The following is an 18,588-nucleotide window of genomic DNA, read 5'->3' as shown; positions in this document are numbered from 1 at the left end:
AAGCTTTTATTATAGAAAAACTGAATTAAGCAAAAACTAGAGATAAGTGCTTTATTTGGCACTTGGGATTTCAAAAGACTGAGAAATAGGAAGACATTTACAGAAATAACATATAAGTTCATCCCCAACAAGAATTGGGTTTAATTCGAGATACTGACAATAATTGAATTCTACATTTCCTGCTTCACCTTAGAGTTGTCAATTAATTGAGCCTTGCTTGCATGTGAACATTGCTAGAGGCCTCTTACAGAATCAGCTGATTATAACTTTTTTTTCCTGAAGAGTGAAGCAGCATCCCTCCTCAATTTAGGTAATGATCATCTATGCAGGTTTTATTATATTAAAGCCCCATTCCAATTAATTCACATTTGCCAGATGCTGTCACAATTGCTGACAGATGTTTATCACACTCCAGGTCAGCTTGAAATCACCAAGAAGGGAAGTCTGCAGCATCAGAGCCATCCCAGGCTCCTGAATGACACAAAAACACCCCAATGAGGAGAAATGTACTGCGAAAGAACTCCAAGTGCAACAACCTTGTGGGGATGGGCAAACAGAGAGGCAAAATGGCACCTCCACTTTGCTTAGGAGTTGAGATGTCACTTCAACCTGCTTTTTAAGTGTCTCTGCACCAGTTCATACACTGGTGGAGATAATTTTATTATCTCATCTACGATGAGATATTTTAATGGTTTAATTTCAGAAACTACCTGCAGTGGGACAAAGTTATTGAATGAATTATCTCAGCGAGTTATTAAAAAAAACCACAACAACAACAACAAAAAAATCAAAATAACACTAGAAGAACTTGTTAAATGTCTATTAGCAAACAGTTTAATTTATTAAAATGACACCTCTGTGCTTCTACAACAAACACGCATTACACAGAACAGGTAAAACACAGTAACATTCTCCAGTCAGCAGTTCCCGGCTCATCAGCACAGAAACACAAAAACAACAGCATCTCACATCACCTCCCAGATCAACCTTCTTCCACATGGGGCTTGGGGCACTTCTCTGAGGAGCAGGCAGGCAGCTGAATGCAAGTGTGTGTCTATGCTTCCTGATCAGAGGTGGTGAGCGCAGCCCTGTGCTGCCCAGGGCACAGAGCCAATGCGCTGCCCAGCCTGCGAACACAGGCAGTGAACTCATGGAACACGGGGAGTGCAACCCCTCATTTCTGTCTCTCTAAAAACAGGACATCTACGGGATGGGCGTGGAGAGGTTAAATTTCTCAGAGCATGAAAAGACACTGGCCCAAATAGATTTGCACACCTGAGTATTATGCTCATAAGAATTACGAGACTCATGTAAGTCTTTATAAAGTCTTAAAATACAGTTGTTGTAATTCAGGGCCAGTCCTTTCTCTCTTACTGGTTAACTTCACTGAAATCAACTCGACCTGGAATTCTAACAGCAAAGCAAACATGAAAAGTTAATAAAATCAGAAGACACTGAAGGTGTAAATACAGTGCAAGTGTTGGGTTTAGTCTTTTTGACTGTTATAGCCTGATAAATTTACATTCTGTGCTTTAATTTCAGGGAAAAGCATAAGTGTTGTGTGTCAGAACATACATACTAGCATATATACATGTATACATCATACACACTTGCTGCAGAATGCAAGGGCTTCCAGTGGCATATGATTCATAGTACCAATCTATCACATGCAGGTTTTTTTTTCATACAAAACCAAAACAGTTTTAGAGGTGCCCCTCCCCCTGCATATATAAGTATCCATTAATGTGTATTCACATGCATTATTACCCACTCATTGATTTATGTTAACCAGATTTATTTTTTAAATTTTTTTAATGTAAGCAATAAATTATTTTAGTTGCAACACCTAGCCAGAACACTCCAGTGACCACAGTACTCCTGGGTTTTATGGTAACTAATACCTCCATTGGCAAAACATTCTTAATCAAATGACTCAAGTTTTGTTTGCTTCATATTGCTTCGTTTTTAAAAAAAAAAAATTTATGTACAATCTTTGCTGTTAGTACACTTCAGATTTGCTGAAGTGCAGTAAACTATGAGAGCTCGTTATTCAGAAGCACCTAGACTTTTTTGATATTAAATGGAAGCCATCAGCAACAAACATTGTATGGAGAATTCATCAGGTGGATGAACAGTGCACATCAGTGAGTATGAGATGAAACTGTTTTCTAAACAGCTGGTAGCCTTCACAAAACAAATTATGTGTGATGTAGTCAGTCCTGCTGAGACAGCAGAAGGACATAAGAACACAAGTGACTCAAGGGTCAGTGTTTATCCATATTAATGTAGCTTTGGTTCAGAAATTCTTTAAGTGTTGTAGAGCACCTGGTTTAGTGACCAAACACATGCATCTCACAGTGCTAACAGTACAATGCTAATAAACTATAAACTGCAGCTTTCAAATATTAATAGCATTTAATAAAAAAATTTACAGAAATATTCTTGTTGACAAATGTGCAGTACAAATGTAAGCTCCTTGGCCACAAACTCTAATTGTGTGCATCAGTTTTGTGCTGGCATAACAGTGCAAGTGCTGGGATTCAAGTATGATTTTCCTGTTTATGTTAAGCAACAGAGATTACATGATGAAATTTGGGGGATTTTCTGCTCACAAGGCCAGGATGTGAGAATCAAACAAAGCAATGCAGCAAAGGAAATATTTCATTTCCCTCATCTAGAAGGCAAAAAAGAGGGAAAACACATTTCACAAGCAAACCAGCTTCACATACCACTAAGTTATTGCTTCAGCTAAATCAGCTGTACTAAAATACAGGACTAGAAGTTGCAATCTAATCTGCCCTCACATGAAGAGAAGATGAAATCTACAGTGCAAGTCCTCCATGAAAAAGGATCAAATTGCAACACCAGAGTCCTGTTTCATAGGACAGAATGTATTCATCATTCAGTTTTGCCTGTGAATTAATTTTATTTGTAAATCAGTTAGATCACAGTCTAAAGTACATTGTTTATATTTCTGTGTTTCTAGAGGTACTACTTCATGCCAATTCAGGTCTGCTCAACAACAGAATATAATACGAATACTTGTTTCCAAAGAATTGACAAAATTATTGCTGAAATTTTTAGGGTCAAAATTAAAACTTATTTCACCAAATCAAGTCTTTACTCCACTTAAAAAAATCTGACATCCTACTAATTAAAAAAAAAAACTAAACAGAAACAAAAAAACTCCTGAACTTATTAGGGGTTTTTTTAATTAAATAATAATCTAAGATTTTACAAGATATTCACATTCAAGCAACTATCTCCTGACTCATCTGGCTGAATGACAGATGCCATAATAAAAGCAAGAACACTACTCTCACATTCTTCCTGACAGCAGTGATTAGTGCAGTTTACCACTGCACTACACAGTTTTAATAGTGCAAGGTGTGCCTGCTGACATTTCTCACAATCACCTGCTACATGATTGTTATTCTCAGATGTCTGTACCTGTAATTTTCATTAGAATTTTGGCATTTATGTTAACACTTATGAAAAACTATGGCTTTATCCATGAAGTATATAGCCTACCTAAGCAAAATTTTTGAACCATTTACTAAAACAATAAAACAGAATTGGAATGAAAGTTACTCGGTCAAGCCATAAGCTGTGCTGCCACTAAACTCAAGAACTCAGGGTTAGCCACAGAACACCAATATGTGTACTTGTGCATCTGTTACAGTCTTTAGAAGTTAATTTAAAATGTAACACTGATAAAACTTTGTTTACATCTAAGTCTGATAATTTATCTCATTTTTTGCAACATGTTCAATTGCTTGTATTGAAAGTGTCATCTGAGTATCACTGTATGACAACAGGACTGGGACCGTAAGAAACCCATAAATGCACACGTAAGAAGGCACTTGTCTTCCAGTAGTTCAAGTCAGAGAAGGCCTTACCCAGACAGTGGCACCTTACACTTTGAAGGATTAGCAAATGTCCCCAGGCTTTGCCACAGTCTCAAAACCTGTCCTCGTGTCCCTGGACAAAGGTGTTGTGTGTGTTCTATAACACCATGAAGCTCATGACAAATTCCAGTAGTTTCTGCCTGTTGCTCTGAGGTAGGAACGTAGTGCCAAGTTCCAAAATGGTGTCTTTCCTTTGCTGAGTCTGCTTGAAAACCTGAAGCACAGCATGAACACATATAAGCATCACCATGTTAAAAGGAATCTCCTTTCTTCTGAGATTAAAATGTTATGGTCTATACTAAGTTTTCCCTCATTTACAAGACTTCTTTCTTTTCATTTCTTCAAGGCTTAGATAGCAATGCCTGTAGGTGTTATTACAATTCACTCAATGCTGAAGCCCTTCAGGGGTTATGGAAGAAAAGAAGTTGAGAAATAAGTACAGTGTGTGATAAAGAGCCAAATCTTAACAGTGAGGGACAAAACAACCATCAAAGGCATCCAGTTGAAAGTGTAAGCACTTTAAAAACAAGAATTCAGATGCTGTGCTATAAAAGATGCTCAGCAAACATTATCTAGTTCCACTTTTCATTCTAGTTTATCCTGCTGTTGGAAAATGATGGATTCAGTTTGTGCTTTCCTCACAGCTATTCAGAGTCTACAGAAAGATGCCTTTACTAGGCCAACTATTGTTGGATTATTCAATATATCAGAATTTAAAGGCAAAGACTTTAAAACCCATACCCAGCAACATTTTTCCTAAACATCAATACTTTCCAAATTATAATGCTGCATCTTATCTGGCATTCAGGAAGCCATGCCAGTCTGATGAAAGAAAAACACTTCACTTGCAAAATCTAGATGGGTGATTTATGATTTAAAATACTAGTGGTAAAGTACAAAACTGAATGTTTATCTTAAACAAGACCTCTATCCTCAAGGTGAACACTGAAGGTGTATAAGGATGGTTCTTCTGAAGCATCAATCACGATTAAGCCAAAATTCAATAACTAATGCTTTTTTAAAGATTTAAGTAGACTTCAAAATTAGATTTAGCTGTTACTGAGCATAGATCATGCTCTCAGCCTTTCAGTATGGCTCAACAGGGACACGGAGTACAACAGAGGAACTCCATTTGCTGTGAATAAAAATGTCTAGTCACCCATCCATCCAGACAGACCTTCCCAGGGGCAAGAAGTGCCCTGTTCTGCAGCTTGTGGTCTGTTACAGCCCCCAGCCTAAAGGAAACCAAAATGCTCCAAACCCACAATACATTTCCACAGATACAATCACTGATTTTAAAATGACACTGAACAGATTCCTTGAAATGTCCAAATTGTGCTCATTATTGAAATGAAACTTAACAGTCGCCAGCTCTGAGCACCAAACACTTACTCCAATTTCCTTGAAGACTTTCACTGCATTTTTCACATGACTGTAGGTAGCACTCTCAGCTGCAAGAGAGAAAACCCAGAGATAAACAAACTGAAATTCAATTTGGGCTACCTTGTGGTAGGAAGAACAGAATGAATCAAACCCTGCTCCAAAACCAGTTTAACGTACCATACACAGCAACATTCCTCTCTGTCCTGCTTATTAAGTGCCTGTGTAGCTTCTGAATATATTCAGACTCTAAAACAGGACCACTAAAATTGTGCACAAAGATGACAGCAGAGCTGTATGCCTCCAGTAATGGTCCCAGTAACCTCTGCAGGAAGGTGATGTATTGCTGGTGCTCTTGAGACTGGCTCACCTAAGGAAAGTCAATAAAAGGTTCAGTGACAGAGTGGAAACCAGAACGACCTGCAAGGCATAACATGTCCAAACAGCAACCAAAATAAAAACAAAAGCACAAAAACCTATACAAAAAGAAGTGTGGGGGCACAGCACAATATGGGAGCATAGCAAAAAAAGAGGTTTATCATGAGGGACAAAACAGGCACTGAACATGACAGACCAATGCTATTTTTTCCTCCTGCAGATTACTACTTTTTTTCCCAAGATAAAATTAAAGACATCATGCTGTTCTGCAGCCAACAGAAGGGCTGCCCTACATTCACAGCGACAGAAGTTTTCAAGTGTTAACAAGATATCCTAAAGAGTGTTTGTGTCAGCTCTGAGAAAACTAGTAATATATCTAAAGTCAACATAAGCAATCTATGAAGTGAAACATAGGCTGAATATAAACACCAGCTGGATGTGCCCCTTTTAGACAGCATGTAAAGAATAAAACCAAGGTACTTGATTCTTTATCAGTTTTCAGGACTCTAACCATTGCTCTTCCACCTCCCTATAAAGATTGTTTATGTTTCTTCAGCTATTTTCCTCAAGAGAAGGAGACAAATGGACTGTACAAAAATACTAACATATTTACAATAACATATTTACAATAACAATACTAACATATAACAATAACCAACAAAACCCCGCCCCCCCCCCCAAATTATCAGTACCTGTCCTGAATAAACAAAGTCATTTACATCTCTCACAAGAGGGTTCAACATTAGTTGCCTAAAGAAAATATTACCTTTAGGTAGCAATCTCTCTGCTCCTCTCCAAAATCACTGTCTTCATCTTCCTCATCACTTCTCCAAGATAATGGCTCAGGGAGTTTTTTATTCCACTGCTGTTCTGTAAGATTGGGACTAACATCCTCCTGATCATCCTGCTTAAATTTCAAAAACAAGGTGGTAAATAGGTAAAACTCCAAATCCAGGCAAGCAATTGGTTTATTTTATAATCTCATCTGACTTCATTCATTTATCAACCAATAGTTAATGGATGCAAGTGAGACTCAATTATAGACACCATTGAGAAAAGGAGAGAGAAGAGACATCTGGTGAAAAAGACTGGGTTTTTTTCTTGCTTCCTCCTGGGTTCCCAGGTTTGTTTACTGTGCACAAAAAGAAGTTTATGAAGAAAAGATATGCTGAATCAGCTGCCTCCACTCCTAAGGCTTTCTTTGCACTGTGCACCTCTGGCAAATTGCACCATACAGTGACCCCCCTACAGCCCTGAAATTGCAAGCTGAGGAGTTTTACAGTAATTCTGAGATAAATACAGAAGAATTAAAGAATGACTAAAGGTCTGGACTCCTGATTCCTGTAGACTAGAAGGTAAAAAAATCCATGTAACTATGCTACATTTGAAATAGCTTCAACAATAAAATGAATCCCAAGTTTCAAGACAGTACAAAAATACATGTCTTCCTTAGTAGCTTTACTGGTAAAATGAAATTACACACAGAGTCATGAAGCATCACAGGCTGACTGTACCCAACTGTCTGATGCTTAGGAATAGAGGAATGAAGCAGTCTCAGTCCTGAGCACGTTGTTACAAGCTTTCAGTAACAACATATACTTAGAACAAGTCTCACAACTAAGGAGCATAAACCACCCATAGTGCAGTACACCACTCCCACAGCATCTCTGCCACTTTACCTCAGCCACCAGGAGAATGCCATACTGGATCAGCCTTTCCACAGACTCGTGGCAAACTTGATAGACCACCTGGCAAGGCTGCACAACATAAAAGGAATGCAGTGAAAAAGTCACATCCATTATACCCATTACAGCAACATCATTCCCTGTTCAGTATGAATGTTTTAGATATAGCAGTACTATTTCTTTTATGCAAGCTGTTGAACTTTTATCAGCATAATCCCACTGAACCACTCCTGTGTTTATCCTGGCAGACATTAAAAATATTATAGTGAAATAGGATATTTAAAACATGTGCAAGATGTTTCCAAAATGCATTACCACTGGTAAAAAGCCACATTAAATATTATCCCTTTTTAATATCCTCTAACCGAATTTTAGTTTGTTAACATGCCCAGAATAAAATCATCATAAAATTAAAATTATTGAAACTCATAAAAGGGATCTATTTTGAATTTATAGGAAACTACACTTCCAAGAAATTCTCTTACGTGTTTTGAAACTGAATTTAAAAAATCCAACTTCTTTTACATAATACAATAAATAGATATATAATATTTATATTATATTTATTTATAATATATATTATAATTATATAATATATATTATAATCTGTAACATCTTTATTTATAATATTATATTTATATATATAAAATAATAATTAAGGAAATATTTTCCTAGTTAAAAAAATAATAATCCATAAATAACTCTGAAAGCAGAAGGATAATATTACTAAAGAACTCCAGTATATGAGCTAACATTACTACGTAGACAAAAATACTAAATTTGGCTTATGCTCCCATAAAAACGCACACGTCAAATATGAGTACAAATGTTAAGAACTAATTGAAGAATCTCTAGAATTTTAAGTAACTTCTACACATAAGAAAAAATAACACCTAGCACTTAAAACTGGAAGTATGCAGTGTCTGAAAAGTGAGATAACATCAGCTCTTGTCAGTGTTTTGTAACAAAAAAAATTGAAGTCAGGCCATGTTTAAAATTTCCACTAAGTACTAGGTGTGGCACAACATGAGTACTGCACTCCTATGCAAATAAGGGACATTTTTACAATATGGAGCCTTACTTCCCAACACAATTTCAATTATCTGTGCAAACTCATAGGAGCTGGGTACTTACAATGACTTTTGTTTCATTAGGTAAAAAAAAAATAGTTTGGGCCGAATGCAAATACAGCTGTGATGATCTAATGACAGGAATGACACAAAATATGTTACAGAAGCTGGTCTCTAAGCTTCCCACAACTCGAGGTGGGCTTCTTAATGCTGCTTTTCTCAGGAAAGGTCTAAAGCACAGCAGAAATGTCCCAGGCCCAGCCCAGCATCAGCCACTTCAGCACTTTCAGGAGCAGCAGGTGGCACTCAGTGTGTGACAGCCATTGATACCCATCACCATCACACTGCAGTGTGAACAGTGAACAGACCAGAGCTGTGACACTTGTAGAAAGCATCCTGTAATTTTAAAGTAACAAGCAAAACACAAACTGGACAATTAATGCAATTACTTACCAAAGACACAGTGAATTCATGTGAAAGCAAGTAGCACAAGCTGGCAGCTTTTCGGACCAGGTGTTCTTGACTGATTAAACTGGGAGAAGCACCACTGGTGCCGTTTCTGTACCTCCTGCTCTGAATTGCATGAAGACTGCAGGCTGGAGCAGAAACAAACACAGGCAAAGTTTAATTTTCCTAAGAGCTTTATGGCAAAGGAAACATCAGACTTCTGTTTTGTCCACTTCTGGGGCTAAAAGCAGTCAAATATTACACATGCCATTCAAAATAAAGACAGACTTAACCACTCTTTTGTGTCCAGTAATGTCAGATCAAAACAAAATCTCATAAAAATACTGCACACCAGAACTCAGGTTTTACCATGTTGGCTCAGAACTCTGATAGTGCCTTGTCTATGGCAGTGACCAATATACAAATACTTCCAAGAAAGATAAAGGATGAGGGGAAAAAAGAATAGGAACATTCCTCAAACAAAATATAAGTTTGCTTTAAAACTCTTTGTTAAGGTAAACATGAGTTGAAACAGGAAGTGGAAAATTGTATTAAAGTAAATAACATGAGAAAGTGATAGGGATTTTTGTGCAGATTCTTTGACTTCAAGGATTACAAGAAAATCTTCTCCTGATAACCCCCAAAACATACCAATAACAGCCTCTTTAATGAATACATGAAGTATTCCATTGCTGTAGAAGTTGAGCTCAAAGACAGCAGGTATTGTGATGCTGGGAGTAACAAAGAACTCGTTGTTTCTGCTCGTGTTTGTGATATTTACACAGTTCCCCAACAAGTGGATGGCATGCATGACAACATCATCTGAGTTCCCTGAAAATCCCAAGTCAAAGTCACGGGCTAGGACCTCCTCCTTCATAGAGAAGAAATCTTCTACCAGTCTGGAAAGATCAGTTCCCTACAAATAAACAGAATCACACAGTTAAAACAATTTTTCTGCACAGGAATCTATCAGTAAATCACATAATCAGGTATATATCAAACACAATACACTAATTGCCAATAATCCAAAGCACAACAGTCTTATCAGAAAAACTGATTTTCACTGAGGTTTTGATGAAGTAGTTCCACATGTTTTGAATTACATGCAATTATATTTTACAGCCATGGAACTATTTGGGAATGCAAGGTTTTTCTTTGCATCTTGGTTTGTTTCACAGCCTGCAGACACCTGAATACATCAAGATACCTCAAGACCATGTCAGAAGTATCATATTTCCATTACCTATGCTGTAAAGAGAATGATCAATTAGCTGGGAATATCACACTTAATAGAAGGGAACAATTGGTGTGGAACATGAGGAAAAGTCTTTCCTCAGGCACCTCCTTTTCCTGTTTTCTGCCAAAATGGAGTCAGATCACATTGTAAAATGCTTCTTTGATTCCACTATTTTAGGAAATTGGAAAGACTGGACTGATGAGAATGGTAACACTTCCTTCACAAGCAGGACTATACAAGTGACCAGTATTTTTCCATTTGTTCTCAATTTATGTGCAATAAAAGCTTCAGATTTGAAAGACGTTTAGAAAAAAATACAAAAACTTGTAGGAGGAAAAAAAAAATCTTCCAACTTTCATGCACAAGACTTCAGGTAAACATTAGTATCATTCAGCCATTGTGATATAGCATTTTAGTACTGAGGAACAGTAAAATCCATTTGGAAATTAATGGAACAGTTTCTAAAGTATTCTGTAGTGAATATGTTTTGAAATCTAAAAAACAACCCTGATACAATAAATGAAACCCATGCAATCTTTAAAAAAAGCATAACATTTTGAATTACAAAGATCTATTTCCACATGAGCATTTATTATCATCCCATCAATAATGGCTTGTGTTCAAGCACTCACTGCTAACTAAAATATCAGCACTCAGACTACCTGAAATCCACTTTTAATTTAAATGCATCTTTTTTTTTAATCAGTATCATACAATAGTAAAATCCATACTTTTTTTTTTTATTAAGTTAACAAGGCCAAAGCAATGTTTGGCTATTTAAGCAACACAGAAGCCTTACCTGCCTGTGTCTGTACAGCAACAAACAGGCAACAATGTGGGTAGACATCACAGCACAGGACTTGTCAGCAGCTAGAGGTGAACAAGATAAACTTGCTGAGCATCTGAGACATTCCAAACACCATTACAAATGAAAGAGTACCCACTATTTAAAAAATAATAACATTGATGTGGGCACAGAACTGTACCCACTGAATGAAATACAAAGTGCATTATGTCTGTCCAGAAACAATATTAAAGTAATCAAAGCAACTGGGACTAAGAAGGCCAAATAAAGCTTTAATATTTACTAAGGTAAGTACTGTTTCCTGTGTATCTCTGGTACCACAAACCACAGACCTACTGACTGAAGCACACAGCACATAACCTGTAAAACCTGGCAACACTGATCTATGCAGCTAGATGAGTTCATGTATAATTTTAAATAATGCCATTAAGACACTCCAATAGCTCCTTACATGAAGAGACAAGCAATGAGTGTATCAATAAGACAATCAAGCACTTCAAAGTACAGAAAGTTTAGTGTACTAGTCCAACAAACAGAATAAAAATCTTCTACTTGATCAGAAAAAGAGTTTATTAAATTTTGAAGAGAATGGAGGGAGACAAAATATGGAGAATTGTCAAAATTATGTAAGTCATGAAATGATCACCTGAATGGAGACAATTAGGAAGTGTGACATTACCACACAGAAAATTCATGCTGTCAGCAAAACCGAACAGGCAGCTGACAGCAACCTGCTCCAGTGGAAGGTGTCACTGCCCATGGCAGGGGGGTTGAAATGAGATGATCTTCAAGGTCCCTTCCTATCCACACCACTCTATGATTCTGTGGTAGTGATACTCTTCAACACTTACTGAACAAAACATGCTCAGCCAAGTTGGCTATCAGCTCTCTTCTGAAGGGTTCGCTGGTGATATCCCTGGAGTTGGGCAGCGAGGCTTCTGCACCTTCATCCACAGTATCATTAGGTCTGAATACAGAATAAAAATTAACATGATGACATTTAGATTCTGATCAAAATGTAAAATAATATAAACTGATTTTTTTATGTACACTTAACTGAACCACAGCACAAAATACCACTACAGTCTGGTAAGGGCAGAAAATGTTATCAGCAAAAAGCTCTACCAACTTTTCCTGATTATTTCTTTGCACTGAACAAAAATAAGACTACCAGAAGAAAAATTGCAAGCTTTTTCTATGGCTACTCATGACTTTGCTCTAACACCAATTGCTCTTTTTCCTTCAACGAATATGGACAACAGTAGAAAAAAACAATTTGCCTAAAAGACAGAGCCCAGTTTCTCTACGGTCTTTTGTACGGACTCACAACTTTCTAAAGGTACAGGACTGACTTTGCCCCCACCAGGACCACACAGGTTTGTATAACTCCTGAAAAAAACAGCTAAAACGTGTACCTATGTAACAAATGCAGAACTAACCCTTGAGCAGTTTTGCAGCTCTGACAGTCAGCTCCTTGAAAACAAGGAGTACTCACTCACAGGTCCTATTTGCTTTGAAACTATTCCAAAAACCTTGTGAAATGTTTGTGAGGTTCAAAAACAAGTCCTTTACTTTTCCCTAAGCATGTCATTTCCCCCCCTAAATTATTCCATAACATTTTTAAACAAACCAACAGAGGTTACTAAAAAAAAAAAAACAAAAAAAAAGGAAAAAAGTCTACTTGAATTTATTTGAATAGAGCTCATCAGGAAGAATTGTAACTCTTATAATAAATTGCACTTAGAATTGCCTAAGTTTTGCACTTTTCTATAAACAATTAGATTATCCATGCAGAGTTCAAGCATTGCTTGGAATGTAATGCAGAACACTAAAAAGATAAACAAACAAATCCCAACCTGTCCTCCCTTTTCAACAGCGCCCAAAAAAAAAAAATCTCTACCTTGATGGAAGTATAGCTGGTAACAAAGCTTGTTCCAAAGAAAAAGGAGCAGGCACAGGTTTTTGGCTTTGGCTGTTTACATATTCCTGTTAAAAAAAGGCCTGTTAATTTTGTACTTTTTCTACTTATTCTTGCATTCAACTGATAATGCTATTACAGGAAAAAGACAATGATTCAAAAAATGCAACTGATTAAAAATAGCTCCCCCTAAAAAAGCAGTAATAAGGTCAGAGATATTAAAAGTTTTCAACAGCTTATTCACTTTTTTTATGCAAAAAGTAGACTTCCCACAGCAAGCAATCTGTACTTCATAAAAAACCTTGCAATGAAAACAACACATAACCTCTGTCAGCATGCTGCTGTGAACAACTCCTTTGAGATGAGTTCTACGATTAAATTAATGAGAACTGCCTCATTAACATGAATGAAAGCAAAACCTAGCACCCATTCAGAACCAGCATGGAGACTGTAATTATCCCTTACTCCTGCCTCCCTCAAATGCCAGGAGAGAGAACTTCTAAGGGGAAGAAACACTGCTGTACAAAACTCCAGTTGCAAGACACAAACTAAAGCCCCCAAGAAGCAGGCAGGGTACTGCATGCTTAGAATTCCTGAATCCCAAATTTCTCACAAGTCAAACTCCTCTCCTTATAGGTTAAAACTTACACTATTCTGTTTTCAGGACGCTGTGTTCCCTCAGTTTCTGTAAAGAACGGGAAACTAAAGAGCCACTTAACCTGCTGGTCAGGAAAACAGCTCCCCCCCAGGAAAGCTGCTTAAAAGACTTCCACAGCCTCTTTCACACTCTCTTCTGCTTCCAAGCCTGTGCTCATAGAACTGCAGATGCCCAAAATTAACCCCCAAAGCTCATCTGTTTTAGAAAAACCTGCAGTGACACAACTGAAGTTACACTTCTGCAAATGTGAGCTAAGGCACACTTAAACGATTTATGTCATTTGTCACTATTCTAGAGCACAATAAGGAACACAGGTACAAATGAGACCTGACAGAGGCTGCTGGGAAGGTACAGAGTGATTAGCATTTCACTAGATTAAGAGGGCAGATAACCCTCTTTTCCTTACACTGATCCAAGAAGAGTTGTTAACTCCCTACCAAGAATAGCCCAAGCCTTCTCCTTTGGAAGTGAATTAGTATCTTTCCCTACTACACTAATTATAATGGAATGCAGCCGGTCACAATAATTTCGTGCTGTGGTAACTGAACTCTCCAAAGCTCTCCAACCCTACTGCTTTTTCTGAGAGAAGTAGGGCAGAAAGAACATCTAATTAATTTGAATAATGTTCTAGTAAGTTGCTGTTACAGTGCTTAATCTTATTAAAGTCACACTAAAAATAAGGTATACTGTGGCAGAATACAGATTAGTGAAATATAGATTAGTACCAGCAGATTCTGCAAAGAGATTTGAGAAAATTTAGATAAAGGTAGATACTGCCACACTACCCCATTCTCTGAGAAACTACAGAACAGAAGACAGTGAAGTACTGTAGGTAACAGTTGTGAAATAATAACGAATGATGACTTTCAAAGAATATACAGATTTTCATTATATATTACCCATGACACTTTTATAGCTACTAATTTGCTTAGCAATTTTAAAAATCCAGCGAGATAAATGCCCTTCCTCAACCATTGCAGATGTCATTAAATTAAGCTGGAAAACAGTATTCAGCTTCCTTCAACTCCAAATGTCTCTGCAATGTGAAGAATTGCTAGACAGTATAAGGATCATTTTAAAGATTGCTTGTTAAACAAAGAACCCTACCAGTAAGAATACTTACACTGTTTCAAAACTAATATATCACGTCTGAGACTATTTCAGCTTAATACAAAGGTGCCCAAAGACTCAAACATTCATAAAAAACAGGGATTCTTTTGTCCTGCTAGAATGGTCTGCAGCAGATAATGCTAGTGATGATAACCAACAATGAGAAAATCAAAATAAATGTGTCTCACTATTGAAACACGAAGAATGTCAAACCTTTAAAAAGGCATTCAAGATATCAAACTTACTTTTAAGGAAAATGGTTGTGCAAAATCTACTCTGACACACCCATAATTCTTCCGCAGCATTCTGAAGACTCCTCTAGCTATACTCCAAAGACTTTCATTCTTCTTAGGCTTGCCCTAGAAAACATAGGCGGTTGTTTTGCTTTTCTTCCACTTTGCAATTAAAAGGTTATGTTTAAAATTAAATGCATGCAACAGCAGACAAAGCAAGCCCAAAGCTTTTGACACACCTTATAACTTCAAGTTCATCTAGAGAACTATTTTTCTCTGTAGATATCCCCTTGAACATATTACTTGTCATGTCATGAATTTGCATTTAGAAGTATGTCACCTGTATCTCAGCAATCCCCATCATTTTGAGATTCATGGCTCAACAGGAACCCTGAGTCCATGGAACAGAGGACTAGCACAACCTTTAACTATGTAACACATTTTCCTGCACATAAGCAGGAAATCCCCCAGGCAAAACAAGTTGTTTGATTGCTCTTACCAGCTGTTCACTGTTATAGTGACCTTCAATTATGCGATCATAGGAGATTCCCACAGGTATAATTAGGACATCAGGAGTAGCATTTGAGAAGAGAGCATCCACCACCACAGACAGAAGACCTGCTCTAGCTCCAGATGTCTTTCCACTTCGAGACCGCGTGCCTTCCAAGAATATTTCTAGAAACTGCTGCTGTCTCAACAATTCTTCTATGTGCTGAATACAAAAAGATTGGAAAAGAGATAAAATAAGTATCTAATGATATTGGCATACATAATAATACACAATTATATTTCAGATATATTGTCGGCAACCATTTTCATTTAAAAGCATTGGAAGATCATGACTTGGCATGAGTACTTGTGGGGAAAAAACTCCAGTAATTAATTAATGCCTGACACAAGCCCAGACCTATGTGCAACTGAATTTGCATGAATATACAAGCAGTATAATGACATCTGTTCAAAAAGCATCTCTAGCAATGGTTGATGCAGTTGATTCACATTCATTTCCTTCTGGTTCACCAGCACATCCCATCTTCCAAGATGCAAATACAGCTACTACACTGAATGGCACAAAGGATTACATCAACCCATCATGAAGAGAGACTTCCATTGTGTTAAGTGAATCAGTGTAGAGATGCCTCACAACAAAAGACATCGGTGAAACAAGCATAAGTTAACTCAGAGAACATTAATTCCACATTCTTTAATAAGGATTATGCAAGGTGGATATCTGCTCATCCTCAAAAGGGCTGAGCATGCAGTTTTCTTTATTCTATAAATTCAAACCTTCATACAAAAATGAATCCCCTTTTGCAGTATAAAACTTAAATTCAAAGAGCGATGGAACCCACTTTTCCCACTTGCCACTCAAGTGAAACGCTGCCTACAGAAAGACAGACAAGAAATACACACCACATAGAGCAAAGCTCTGTACAGGAAATCCTTACGACCGTCAGGGCTCTGATCCAACTTCCGACGGATGAAAAATCCTCCCAGCTTGCGGATCAATGTGCTACACACCAAAGGAAGATTATACTCATTGGTTTCAGTTTGCAGGAAACTACTACATCTCCAACAAATAATTCCTTGCACACAACAGAGATTCAAGTAACTGAAATTCTTAAAGACTAAACTGTATTACACACATGATGGGACTAAACAAATATTTCTGTTTCACTTATGAACAGGCTTATTTGCACTGTCTTGCTCCACTTCACTGTCTTGACAGGCCACTGACCAGGAGAATCTTGCACACTGAGATGCTGGTGACCCATGTATGAGTTCACCTGAGCTGGCTCCAGTCTGTGCTGCACAGACTGCACGGCCTGCATGCCCGTGGTGTGCTGCACACTCCTCCCAGCTGCAGAATCAGCTCAGCCAGCTGATTTTAACACAGCAATCTGCAGGCAACTCCCCCTTGGCACCAGCAATTACATCACCTGCATGGTCCAGCATTTATCTCACAGTGAGAATTTCTCATGAGGACATCCCTTCTGCTTGACAGAAGCCATGAAGAATAGGACTGTTTTCTTGAAAAAAATCCTTTACTGCCTCAAAAGACCAAACAGGAGTACCCCGTTCTGCAGACAGGATGCTATGTAGGGAAGATGGGCCTGCTGAATGCTGCAGAACTCAGGGTGCCCAGTGCCTAAAGTAATGTTAGATTATCTATGCTAAACTTTCTTTATTCTGCTGGCACTAAGAACCAGCATTTAAATTGCTAATTTATAGGAATGTCTTTTTCACTAGGATTATTACAGACCAGCACCTACTGGTGTAAAATACCCTTGAAGTCAAGGCATTCCCCTTCTTTCCTCATCATTTCCTATAGTATCCAATCATTCTTTAGATACCAAATATGTCCAAATTCTCAGTGGCAAAATATTACCTAAATACCTCAGGTTCTTCAGCCACCAGAAATATAATTTAAACACAGACTCAAGTGGAATACTTTTTCTATTCAAAGTACTGTTTCTGCTCATTAGCCAGCTCACTAAATTGCATGAAAAGCTGTACAGTCACAACTCTTTCATATGGTCATCATCATATGATGACCTTTCCTTAGTCATCTAACCACTATGAGACTCCAAAAAAGGAATATCCTTTCTCCTTAACCTACTAAGATTGTAACAGAGCTTCTCTGTTAGAAGGATGTTGTGATGCTCTCTGTCTGAACAGGAACCAAACAATCTGTCATAGGAACCAAAGAAATTCTACATGATGGCCCAATAACAGTCAGATAATCTTACACTCGCACACTTTGTGCAGTTGGTCAGATCCCACCACCTCAGTCTTTCTTCAAATAAGGAGAGATTATTACCTGAAGATGGGGATGTTGAGATTGTTCCCTGCAGCTATGTAGGGTGCTTTGATGTTATGGCAGAAAAGAATGAATGTAAGAAGTAGATAGTCAATGTGGGATTTGTGAACAGGCAAAAAGATAAGAGGCAAATTCATCTATGGTGGGGAGAGAAGGAAAAAAGAAACAGGTCAGTTGGTAGGAAACATGGAATATTACTCCTTTTCTTAAATCCACTGTTGAGATTGCTAGCATCATCTTATCTAAACTGCTTGTATCTTCCAGTTACCATAATAGAGTTTGTTTACTCCTGGTTTTCCTACAGCTGGGACAATGAGAACATTTTAGTCAACTTTTCTTTAGTTTTCATGGACTGTAGTTTTCAATTGTATCTGTTACATTAACAATGATTAATACTCCCAGTTTCTTCAGGCTGACAGTGTTGAGACACCAATCAAACAATTAAAGGGATGTGGAAAATCCTCACTGTCACCAAAGTACTGGTATAGAAATACCAGATAGACATTAGCAAGGAGTTATGAATAGTGGGTTTCCCAAACACAATATTCAAAAAAATGCAGAAAAAACAGGAACTTTTTTATTTGTTTTATTTATCTAATCAATATTGCTAAGGTAAATCCTGAAAGAAGAGTTAATTCATTTGAGTGTAAAGAAAATGGTAGCATTCAGGAGTTTGTTTGACCAGTTTCAATAAATATTGAAAAACTGGAAACAGATTGCTAGTAAGAAATGGGAAAAGGTTTTCTTTAAAGTTTTTTATGCCAAATCAAAGTAAAAGTGAATAATCCTGACTTGATCTTCTAATTTATTGCTGGCTGCCTCAGCTCAAAAAGCGGAAATGATGTCGGATGCAAGGTTATCCGAGACAATCATTCAGCCTAATAGTTAAAATTTGATCCTGAATCAAAGGTAAACCCAAAGTTCACATAGTATTTCAG

The 18,588-nt window shown here is 37.4% G+C and overlaps 1 protein-coding gene across 2 annotated transcripts in view; it reads right to left on the bottom strand.

Annotated features, from left to right (window-relative positions):
* Positions 1 to 808: 808 nt before the first annotated feature.
* The window catches only part of GPAM (glycerol-3-phosphate acyltransferase, mitochondrial), a 29,959-nt gene continuing 12,179 nt past the window's right edge, over positions 809 to 18,588 (bottom strand). The window contains exons 8-21 of one of the 2 annotated variants that reach the window (XM_053949532.1): positions 17,651 to 17,787; positions 16,243 to 16,342; positions 15,329 to 15,541; positions 14,842 to 14,955; positions 12,811 to 12,896; positions 11,762 to 11,877; positions 10,905 to 10,975; positions 9,520 to 9,784; positions 8,875 to 9,017; positions 7,346 to 7,423; positions 6,433 to 6,573; positions 5,469 to 5,658; positions 5,301 to 5,359; positions 809 to 4,122 (exon numbers count right to left, since the gene is read on the bottom strand). In XM_053949532.1, coding sequence (XP_053805507.1) covers positions 4,006 to 4,122; positions 5,301 to 5,359; positions 5,469 to 5,658; positions 6,433 to 6,573; positions 7,346 to 7,423; positions 8,875 to 9,017; positions 9,520 to 9,784; positions 10,905 to 10,975; positions 11,762 to 11,877; positions 12,811 to 12,896; positions 14,842 to 14,955; positions 15,329 to 15,541; positions 16,243 to 16,342; positions 17,651 to 17,787 — 1,830 coding nt within the window. In that variant the 3' untranslated portion in view covers positions 809 to 4,005. The remainder of the gene's footprint in view (positions 4,123 to 5,300; positions 5,360 to 5,468; positions 5,659 to 6,432; positions 6,574 to 7,345; positions 7,424 to 8,874; positions 9,018 to 9,519; positions 9,785 to 10,904; positions 10,976 to 11,761; positions 11,878 to 12,810; positions 12,897 to 14,841; positions 14,956 to 15,328; positions 15,542 to 16,242; positions 16,343 to 17,650; positions 17,788 to 18,588) is intronic. The other variant, XM_053949533.1, reaches the window with a different exon arrangement.

The sequence above is a fragment of the Vidua chalybeata genome, chromosome 8 (assembly GCF_026979565.1).
Source record: "Vidua chalybeata isolate OUT-0048 chromosome 8, bVidCha1 merged haplotype, whole genome shotgun sequence".
NCBI lineage: Eukaryota > Metazoa > Chordata > Aves > Passeriformes > Viduidae > Vidua > Vidua chalybeata.
The sequence above is the reverse complement of the archived record's forward strand: the minus strand, read 5'-3'. Positions and strand labels throughout refer to the sequence as shown.